Source organism: Dermacentor andersoni, chromosome 10 (genome assembly GCF_023375885.2).
Source record: "Dermacentor andersoni chromosome 10, qqDerAnde1_hic_scaffold, whole genome shotgun sequence".
In the NCBI taxonomy this organism is placed as follows: Eukaryota; Metazoa; Arthropoda; class Arachnida; order Ixodida; family Ixodidae; genus Dermacentor; species Dermacentor andersoni.
The window spans coordinates 52,805,600-52,817,057 of NC_092823.1; the positions used below are offsets into that span (position 1 = coordinate 52,805,600).

The 11,458-nt window shown below is 40.2% G+C and overlaps 1 protein-coding gene across 4 annotated transcripts in view; it reads right to left on the reverse strand.

Moving 5' to 3' along the window:
* Positions 1 to 8,390, reverse strand: part of LOC129380653 (tryptase-2-like) — a 34,296-nt gene extending 25,906 nt beyond the window's left edge. For 3 of the 4 annotated variants that reach the window (XM_055062334.2, XM_055062336.2, XM_072284850.1), the window contains exons 1-5: positions 7,798 to 8,227; positions 5,652 to 5,679; positions 4,972 to 5,045; positions 4,052 to 4,167; positions 2,401 to 2,539 (exon numbers count right to left, since the gene is read on the reverse strand). In XM_055062334.2, coding sequence (XP_054918309.2) covers positions 2,401 to 2,539; positions 4,052 to 4,167; positions 4,972 to 5,045; positions 5,652 to 5,679; positions 7,798 to 7,947 — 507 coding nt within the window. In that variant the 5' untranslated portion in view covers positions 7,948 to 8,227. The other variant, XM_055062335.2, reaches the window with a different exon arrangement.
* Between the last annotated feature and the right edge of the window lie 3,068 nt (positions 8,391 to 11,458).

The following is an 11,458-nucleotide window of genomic DNA, read 5'->3' on the forward strand; positions in this document are numbered from 1 at the left end:
GAAAGCTTTATGACAGGCCAAAAGAAAAGAGACCTACGCCACGAGAACAAGAATGATAGGCAGATGAAGAAGAATGCAGAGTTGGATATTTGAAAGTGCTGGCAAATTTTACTTTTAGGCACTCGTTTATCGTACTTGTGGTATGTAATTTTCCTGCCCCCTTATTAATATACACACGTATATATATATATATATATATATATATATATATATATATATATATATATATATATATATATATATATATATATATATATATTAAACCGCCATGCAGTAGGAACGCTGCCATAACAAGAATAACTGGTGGATGACTTGTTCTTGAACCGCTCGAACAACGTAACGGTGCTCACTTGGCCCTTCAGGTATTATTTTTTTAAGTAATTCATCTTACCTATTTACCTCACTAGGTGGAATATAAAAAAAAATGCTCCGATAAGCACGGCGTCTCGGCAAACAATAAATTGTTGATTTCCCCCCACGGGGTTTACCGTTTACCGTTTTTTGTGGTCTCTTGCTGAATTCACTTGACATAGCCAGTTTGTCTGACTGTAAAAACGTAATCAACCTGGCGATAAAGAGATACCGAATAAGCGACTGAAGTGAATCAGCGATGTTTAGAAAAGTAGAGCCTCGTTATATTTATTTATTTATTTTGTGTATTTGTTTATACATACATTAGCTTCAATGAAGCAGGAGTGGGACGAACAACAAACATACACACATTTATAAACAAGCTTGCGTGAATGGTTTCAGGGGTATTGAACGGATGTTGCCTTGTAATGAATTCTAGACTTCAATTATTGATGAAAAAAAAAACTGTCGTTAAAGGAATCAGTGTGGGCAAGAAAGGTTTATATATTTAGCGCATGGTGACTGCTCGTACATGCGGGTTTGGAAAAAGTCAAGTAGTTGTCTAGAGAGGAGAGACGAGGAGAATTTATTAACGTGTGAAGGAATTTTAGGCATTCAAGTTTGCAACGCTCTGCAAGAGGAGTAAGACCAAGTAGGGGAAGAGAGTTAGACGGTGAAAATTCCTTGTCATATCTCCCACGAACAAAGCGCACTGCCTCTTTTTGCACTGATTCTAGTTTTTTCACATCAGAGGGTTTGTATGGATTCCATACAACGCAGCCATATTCGACGATGGGGCGAATGAGGGTTTTATATGTAGGAAATTTAATTTCTTGAGGAGGAAGACGCAGTGTACGATGTAAGTAACCTAGTCTGTTAAGGGCTTTGTTACAAGTGACATCAATGTGTTTCGACCATGAAAAATCGCGTGTTAGCAGGATACTTAAATATTTGAATTCAAAAGCCCTATTTAAAGCAATATTGCTAAAGGCATAGGCAATAAAGGCGTCGTGCATGAGCGTCGTGTAAAGGACATGGAGACAGTTTTGGAAAAGTTGATGTTCATTTGCCATGCTTGGACCAGCTACAGAAGTCAGTAAAATAATTGTTAAGGGCAATATGATCAGTAGCAGATTTCATTGTACAATATAAAGCGCAATCATCTACAAAAAGGCTTATTTTACCTGAGGTGTGTAGGGGGAGATCATTAATATAAAGCAGGAATAAAAGAGAACCCAGTACTGAGCCTTGGGGAGCCCCTGATGAAACAAGCATCAAGGGTGAGTTAGTAGACCGCAGACACTGTTTGTATTTTTCATCTAAGGCAGCAATGAATTTGTTATCAATCAGTGGCCGCCATATTCCGCTTTGGGAAACTGGAACTGCAAATTTTATACATGTCCCAGTTTGCCTAAGAAAGTACGTACTTAAATTATCAAGGGCTACAGTGACCACCAGGTACTCCCTGTCGGTGCGTGCGTGGCAGACGCCCGCGGCGCGCTGACGCGTGTCCTGCTGGACCTTTAATAAAGTTAATCCGACCCAACTATCTAGCCCTAAGTTGATAACCGAATCGTCATATACCATACTACCAGTAGAACGATGCTGAAAGCAGCTACCTGCATCGAAATGTTGTTTTATCTAACCTGACAAACGTTAGCTGCTTGCATCAATTCAGACAACAACGGCGTGAACATGTTCCACTGAAAGACGCAATGCGCGAATCTGAACAAAACAACGTGGCTGTCAGAAAGGGGTATCTCAGAATTCCGAGAACTAATATGCGGCACCAGAGATGGTGGAAGAAGACTGAGCAGTTGTAGCAATCATAAGCTCATTGCTGGGAGAGGATAGACCAACGACGGGCTAAGTACTTGTTAATTATGTTGCGCGAAGTATTGCATGTTTATAGTATCTCTTCTGGTTATCACATCCGCTGTTTGAACATTAAACGAAATTCTGCAGCGGCCCCAATTTCCGCAGTTTTGCATCTCCTGACGTGAGCACACTACATGCATTCTTTCTTATCGCCAAGATAAACATACTTACCTCTAAAAGAGCTACGTCACTTTGCAGTGTGGTCATGTTGAAGCGAGGGTGTATAACAACTTTCTTCACTAAAGCACTGGGTCCTTCGTCTGCCCGAGTCGCATTGTACTTGACATGAACTGAACGCGGCCGTCGTACGCTGCACACGGTTAAAATGTATTATGAAATTTGTTATAATACTTTTGTGCGCAATAATATATCAGCACATAGATGAGAGAAAGAAAATAGTTATGTTCACCATTAAAGCCATTGCTGGCGCATGCAGCGCTTGCTTTGCAAAAACAGAAGATTGGCACACATACGAGTTCATTTGTCAGTCCCAACTTTGTGTCTAACTCCTACGTCGATAAATTGATGGTTGTTAAACACGCCAGTAGTTACGGCTACTGATCATATCGAATTTGTGGTAGTGCTCACAACTTGTTCATTCAGCAGCTTCCTTACACAAGTAAAATAGACATTCAAGGTTGGCAAGAAAGTCACGTCTTTTTGGATTCGTTATTTGCTGCTTCGAGTTGTCATTAAGTAACTAAACAGCTAGGTGACCTTGGTTTTTTTTCTGAAGTTGACAGAACAGCCGTCGAGAGTAAAGGTGGGTTTCTCAGTCCTTGAACGTGTTTTTTCTGCTTGTTCTTCAAAGCAGCAGAACTGTTCTTGACAACATTTATTTTACAGGGAAGTTGAAAACAGATAGTGTAACTGCAGACACTCGTTAGAAATCTGAACAGGGCGCCTCATAATGCTGTTATTCGTAGAGTACCACATCCATGGTAGCTAACTAAAATTAACAATGCTAAGCACCTAGAGAGTTGAGGGCACCGCACATGTTTAATGAACATAGGTGGCTTCCTACTTAATATGCGTTGATATGAGAATAAATGAGGAGGGAGTTTGTTCAAAACTATGCGCGAAATGCAGTCTTGAATTTATATGCTCGCTTATTTCTCTACTTTGTAACCTAGTTATAATCGAATGCTTAAGACATACAACACACAACTTCACCCTTCTGACACTTATTCAGAAAACTGTCTTGAAAGTAGTATATCTTCAATATTTAAAATCTCATGGAAAAAATAATTGTAACGGTGATCATATTGCTTATTGAAGTGGACACAAAGCATAGCCTAAAATTAGGCAGTAGGTAATAGATTTGGGAACAGACTAATTACCAAAAAGTGAACTGGTATTAATGGCACGGCTATTACCACAAAAGAAAAATAACTTGACTCCTGCGTGAATTTTATGCACTAAAACGCGACAAGAAAAGAGAAATAAAAGCTCCAGCGCTGCTTTAAGTTACGGAAAAAAGTTATTATAGGTAGCATAAGTTGTGTTTCAGCAGACCCTACAACTTGTTATGCTCACAAACTACACTTTTATTTTAGCCGATAGGCCGAAAAGCCATAAAGTTAAGCTGACAAAACTCACGGCATTCAAAACTTCCGTGGGAAAAAAGCATTTCATTTGAACATTGTGCAATCTTATTTCCATTGCGACGTCAGTTTTGATTGGCATATAGATCGCTGAATAATTGAGCCTTGCTGTTCGCCAGTGAATTATCCATATTCAACTGTTTATCTTGCAGCAGAAATTGTATTCATGCACGCCTGAGAGCATCTTGAGTTTGCCTCTCGGCGTATGGGAGACTTACCCGCCGACTACACAATGTGCTGCAGTAAGTATGAAGCTCGGCGATATTATACTCCCACCGCACAACTCTGGCTTGAAATGGCCAGGCCTGTCCATGTAGACGGTGAGCAAATACACCTGCGTTGAAGTTCAGCAATTATTTTGCAGAAGAATTTTCATGAACACTTACGAAATACAACTGAACCCTAAACAAAGTTGCTTGGAGTGTTAACTCTGTCAAGGCCAAATCAACAAGGCAAAGATAATAACAGCGGTGACTACTCGATGCTTCTCATCTGTTGCACTATGTTGTCATAGTCTGTGGCCAGTATAGTATTTCCCCTAAAACATTGGTGTAGTATAGTATTAGAGCTGTAGAGAACGATTAATATATCGTGGTGTCTTGCTCCTAGAAAGTTCGCAAATTGGAGCGCCTGATCACAACGAAGAGGTAACTTGCAAAAAGGAAAACGAAACGAAATTCCAAGCGTAACTCACTTACGGGTTTACAAAAAAAGTGCAAGGAGAATACACGTGCAACACGAAATATTTGTGCGTAGACACAAAACTTTGTAAACATTGGAGCTGCCATACTGTAATTGTCTTTTCGCATGTGAGGGCATTCTTTCTTGAGTATAGATTGCCAACACGCCCAGCAACCAGCAATTCTTAATCACATCACTAGTTCCTTGGGCTCTTCTTTGTGTTTAAATTTTCCCATTTTTAACCCTGCTAATTTGCTAGCACTGTATGAAGCATGCGATAAAAAATTTGTAATCATCCGTGCTTTCTATCTCATCCCTATTCGTTTGGGCCATACCTCCTGGAGTATAAATTACCAACGCGCCCAACACTCAGTACTTCTAAAGGGTAGTCTTGCTTCCAGAAGTCAAACAGATTGTTGCAATTGTAAACTCTTACTACAATTACAAGAATCCTTACTATCCATGGCATATGAGTACGATCCACTTCCTTCCCATTGACAATCCTTCCGAGAGGTTTTGCAGTGCCGCAACCTGCAAAAACAGCTTGCTCAGTAATCCACACAGCAAGGTACGCTTGCGCGTGGCATTCCCGACTAGGTGTTGTTGAAAAACCTAACGCCAGCGCACATCTATGAAAGCTAATGTTGGTGATATACAAGAACTGTTATCCGAATTGCAGTTTTTGTATGCAATGCGTTATTTACAAACAAATGTACTGGGCACAAGCTAACTAAAGAGAACGAAAAAAGCGTGTAACAAGACAAGCTTACGCGCAGTGCATATGCATGCCTATTGCAGGATGTACTGCAAATGGTAGGCATGATTGCGTCAACGTAAGAGCCACCGCGCAATCAATTATGTGGTAGCTGACAGAACATGACAAGTGCTGTACGTGCTTTTAGTTGTGCCTTTGATTACCTATTTATTGCTTCAATGCTTCTCTTATCTTCTATTGCTCGCCCTTAGAGTTTGATATTTCTTGCTTGCAGGTGGATATGAGGCCTTTTTATATCTATGGCCCGTTTATTTTTAGGCATTGTTACAAGTTAAATCACACCTTATATATATGTTTAACTGGCATACGCTGTAAGGGTAAATATTGAGTTAGAAAAGCGTTTACTAAATAAGAAAAGTTACCTGGTTGATTTATTCGTTCTAACAATACCTGAAAAAGGAAATAGGGTGTCATACGCAATAACATCAAAGACTGGTATGAGTCATTTGCCCGCCGTGGTTGCGCACACAATAGATTATCTTAGTATTCAATATTGCTTAAACACCACTTAGGATAACACGAAGAGAAGGAATTCGGCTCCTTTGTAACCAAATGAAAAAAATATTTGTGAGGAATCGCTAACAAACAAGTGCTTATATTTACAAAATCTTCACACGGTGTTGTTTTTGTAGATCCTAAAGCAGAAAGAGACGAGCCACATCGCTTTAAAGATATATAGTTTTGTCTAGAAGATTGGAGTCTTCCTTAGAGTTTGAACAAACTCTACATTGTACACAAAGAACACATAAGAATGATAAATGATTTTTAAAGATCTGTTCTCCTTTACAAAGCAACGTCGGACCTTTTACATCTTTATTTATTTTTGTACAGATACAACTCTGTATCTTGTTCGGCATCGTTCAGTAGCAGTGGGAAGGAAGTTCATCCTTTACAGAAAGAGCGATGTACGTTATGGAACGTCCACTACCAGAGCTGCCAACATGAGTTCAAAAATAAAAGAAATGCATCTGACCACAATATACACTACAAATAGAATACTACATAACTATGACTAAATATAAAAACGAAGAAGCACAGTCCTAAGTAGAAGTAAGCCACAGCACTCACATAAAGATAGGAACTAGAAAGTACTTTAGAATTTTAATACAGGAATACATAGCCAAGAAATGTAAGCAGAAACCAAAGCCAAAGTAGCAGGTTAGCCTAAAGTAACTTGAACAGCATTTTACAACATAAATGTTAACTGGCAAAAGGAGAGGCGAAAACTGATGCGGTGATCTTGAAAGAAGGCTGTTGTAGTGACTAGCGTATCTAGAATTACGCTAATAAAATAAGCAGACAACTAAACAGTAAGATAGAATGAGCATAACATCATCGGAAGTTCTGTAACGTTAATTCACTGCATTAGTCAAAGACCGATAAGAGCCGCATTGTCACTTCCTTGAATCGGACATTATAGCGATACGTCTAAGCAGCCCATCCGACGCAACTGCAAGTAGCCGTGCAGTGTTATAAGCGCATCGGATAACACGCATCATACACATTCGATACTTCGAGGAGGGCACACTGCTTCCATATTCGTACAGTTTGGTCGGTGGCTTCGCCTTATTCGTTTTGATAAAAATGTCTAGGTCATTCTGCGTATACGGCTATTTACTGAATAAAAACTGGTAGCACATTGTGCCACCAAAGAACGTAGCCACAATGAAAACTGAATTTTGATGACCAGCGCATAGCAATTCAAGAAAAGAGAATGACTTGTGCCACGTGCTTGTAGTCGTAATGAAAGGCTCTGGCCTAAAACTATACTTTACGGTAAAGGTCTGTGATTATTAGAACCTTACCAATAACAAGTTTACTAAGGTCCTAATAAACTCGGTCTTCAAATTGCACAGTCGTGATTCTTAAACACCAATATCGCTCCAATGGTTTTCTGATTCATTAAATATTCAACAGAGCACGCGCCAACATAAAATTGGTCGCAACAGCACAAACACTCATCACCGTGGTTAGTGTAGTGGTAAAACTAGAGAAGTTACGTAGTGGAAAAGTCTACAGCGCTCACGGGAGCAAGACATTAACGAAAAAACCGCGATAATTCACACTATACTAACAGCCGGTGGCTGTGACTGTAAACAAGCTGACATTTTTTGTAGTGCAATATCTGTGTATCTGTTTATAACGCACCATGTAATCATAGAAGCTTGGTAGCCTGGCTAATACTCGTAGGTGAACACGGTATTATATTGACGGTGAAAAGGACACTCACTAATTTAAAAATATATATGAAATGCGGTTAATTCTAGATTTATTTCCCTTTTGACATTATTTTATTTGTATTCGACTAGGCTTCAAAGGTTGCTATCTCTACTGGAAGTGTATTTAACACACTATGCTAAGTAACGAGATTATTGGGATATACAATTTTGTTTATCTGTCCACAGTCAATTTCTATTTTAGCAAATCGTCTGCTAAGAAAAGTATGTTTACTTACAAGAAAAAAAAACTGTTTAATGCAGTGCATAAAATGAAAGCCAGAAAGCTTACTTGAGGCGCAAACAAGGCTGGAAGCATAAGCAATATTTGCGCTGAAGCCTTCATTGCGTTTCTGGAAGTTGTCACAGCCCAAAGCACTGTTTTATCTGAGTGGTGTGACGACCTATAGTCGGGAATTTCGTTGCACAAGAATCTGGTCATTCCAGCTTGTACAAAACACGGGTTAAGCTCGTCTAATGTACGAACTCCAATGTAACCCTGTGCATGGTATTAATGCCAATGCAGAAGTAAAAATTATGCTTTAAGTAAGTGTTCAAGTAACGGTTATGAATGACATAAAAGAAACCAAGCCCATGTTGCACCGTTTTCGCGTCAGTTATTAGTAATTCCGAACAGCCCCCTCTTTGTGTAGCTCGTGGCATTTAACGAAATCCAGCATTACGTCATGTGTGTTCAGATCAGAATGGTGATCTACCAGTAACATGAGAGGCCAACTTACTTTGAAGAAGTTGAAAGCAGGTTCCCATATATATGCAGCTTCTCTCGTCCAAGTACAGAGTGGCACTGCAGTCTCAAGGAGCTGGGCTCACGTTTTCGTGACCGAAGAAATTGGTGTACATTCTGAAGGAGACGACTAGATGTTTCCGACGTCGCAAAGAAGGGTGTTTTCATAGTGGCACACCTTTAGAGACCGTTGAAACTATTTTCGTTTTGTTTGGTTTATTACGTATGATAGCGTGAGAACTCTTGACAAGCGTTGTATAATCTTACGTTAGACAATAGGCGTGATTAGTACGATTTCAATCAGTCATACTCGTTATACTTACGGCATTCATTGCGCACCTGGTACAAGTAATGCCAGAAGACGCAAGCTAATACTGAGTAAAAAATAGAACATAGCCTCTTTTCTGATATCAAAGAATATCGTCAAAAACCTGTTGCCGGGTTTCCACGCTTACATATTTTTTAACACACTCTAAAATATATCTATATTTATATTATGAATATCCTGCATTCACAGTAACAGCACGTATGTTCGTGCAAAGACCCGGACAACTTTGTGTGTATTTTTTGCTCAAGAGAACGCGCAATATAAGTGTGACTGAACTTGGATAAACTCGTTGCTTTTGCAGACGCACCAAGTACAAGCTGTGGCCTGAATATTCAACAAAATACACTAAATATGCAACAGGAAAGTAGCATCGCCGTCTTATATGTCAAGGAATACCGCTATAAAAAAGTTTAAAGTTCAATTTGGCGCCCAGGCTGGCACGTTTACGAGCTTCATAAATTATGGATGATTTGTGACAAGAAGCATTGTGAACAAAGACCCAAGCAAAGCGAGGCGTCTTGAACATTTCATGGCAGAGAAAGAAAAGGACATGGCGTTTTTGACGTACAGTTGTAGACATTGGAGGTTTCTAAACGATAGGACTGTTGATATTCAAGAAACCACTGTTTCGGAAGCAGAGAGAAGTTTTCACGTTGGACAAGCGCCACAAGCAATTTCTTTTTGCAGAGGCATCCAATGATTGCAGTATTAGTGCACGATTTGCGAATGTTATAATAGCAACTTATTGTATTTTATGTTTGATACATCTATTAGTTATATTTCCTGTCTCCCGGGGCGCCGTCAAACCTTTGACAACCGTTAACTTGCCTTGTGTTGTTTTTATTTTCTAGATTTCTCAAGGCGCACGCCTTTCAGCGCTCGCTCTTTTCCAGAAGTGGCCTTTCCGTAACTAATTCCCGGTGTCACTTTTGCAATAAAAAACACGATGGCTGTATGAATTGTCAACGTTGGCGATAAATGCACCTGCTTTAACTGTAGTAAGAAAACGAACTTGAGGGCTTCTAATATTAGAATTGAGCGATAGTTACGCGATTGAATAGATGCATTACCCGCTGTACACTCGCTGTGGGCTATCTTACACGATTTCCTACTGCGTCATTTTTTTTCTTCATACCCAATGTTAATTCTACTCAATTTGACGATATCCGAATCCTATCTAATCTGCTTATAATTCAGCCCGCAGTACACTGTAGGGTAAATACATTGTCTACCTACCATCTGAGGCAACCTATCTTCCGGTTAACCTCCTTGCCTTTCTCATCTCTTTCATATATACATCTATCTCTCTTATGCGACACTCGCCACTGGTCACCCCACCCATTTCGCATCTTCCCAGAACCTCGTGTACTGCTGAATTTCTACTGCCAATTTGCACTGAAGCTGCCACATCCAATTCGCCTACCTTTTCACGTCTACACATAACCTAGGCTCTGTAAATGTCATTCAGGCTTTTTGAATGGGCAGCTCAGATATCGCTTTATGTGCATTTTCGGTAATTTAACGGCGCTTTCGTTAGAGAAAAAGGAACCGTGGGAGGCCAAATTATTACGGAGCGTGCGACAACATGGCGACCTACATTCCCCACTGTGGTGTTTTGGGACGTTAGCGTTCGAAATTTATTTAAGTTCACCTGCATAAGGATGGACGTCCCCATTATACAAACTTTGCAGTGCCGACACAAGATCTTTGATGTTAGTAAGGTTATGACAATGTATAAAAATGACAAAAGAATTGTTTTCACATAAATGTGGAACTGTGGCTGCAGCATGGGAGCCTTTCATTACCATTCGCCTAATGTTATGTCGATTAATATTTCGGCGCTCCAAAATATGTTGAAATCAGATAAAATGTGCAATTGAGTTCATTGGGATTTAACTTGTTTTGCAAACGACAGCGGATGCTGCCGGAAACAGTTGTAATGGTCACGTAACAAGCATAAAAATATACGGACATGGAGTGAAAAATCAAATGAATTTTGTGTGACCCAGCTCAAAAAATTTGGCAGAGCAATGAGCCCTCCACTTTTCTTGATAGGCGACAGCTGCCACCTTTAGCGCGTGCATGAGTAATCCTGTGCTTCTTACACGCATGATGCTTGCAATATCGCATACTTATGTGTGCAGTAATTGCACCAGTGGTTAATTTTCTTTTTTTTTTGCAATTCGTGTTACTGGAAACACACCGCTTACAATAACACGAAGCTCGAGAACCACGTGTAGTACTTTCGCTTGGGCGTATGACGTTTCATAGGCGCGTTTCAAGGGGGAAAGACACAACGTTTTTGTACGCCGCATGCAAACCATACTTATGCATCAAAATTGATTTTGCTTCATGATGTCTGCCGCAGTGCCAAGGCACTACGCCAGACTAATTTCTCTGGACTAAACACTGCCATAAGAGACACATGACCTATTTCGGCCTTTTGCAATACCATTGCTATAAAACATGTAGTTATATTGCTTTCGAGCATGTTTGTATAAGAGCTAGAACTTTAAATTATTGAGTAGAGCTAGAACTGCGCTCGCATTATTTCCTAGGGAGGAAACGAGACGCAACTTATACATGAATGACAGAGACGTTCATTTAAATTTGAAGGTGGTGATGGCTGACCTCTTTATTAGACTATTGTGCGCGTCAATTATTTACCGCACGCATCGGCTGGCTAATTTCACCATGTTTAGTGCACGGGCCAACCGTAGTGGGCGCGGCGCGGATGGGTCACATGTGCAAATTTCATGAGCCCTTGCATACCTTCGTCTAGATGGGCCAATTAATTGTGGCAGCTTGTCTGGCATGCGCAATATGCCGGCTTGATGGAAGCCCGGATCAGAAATGCCGAGGGTCCGGGTTGTTGACTCC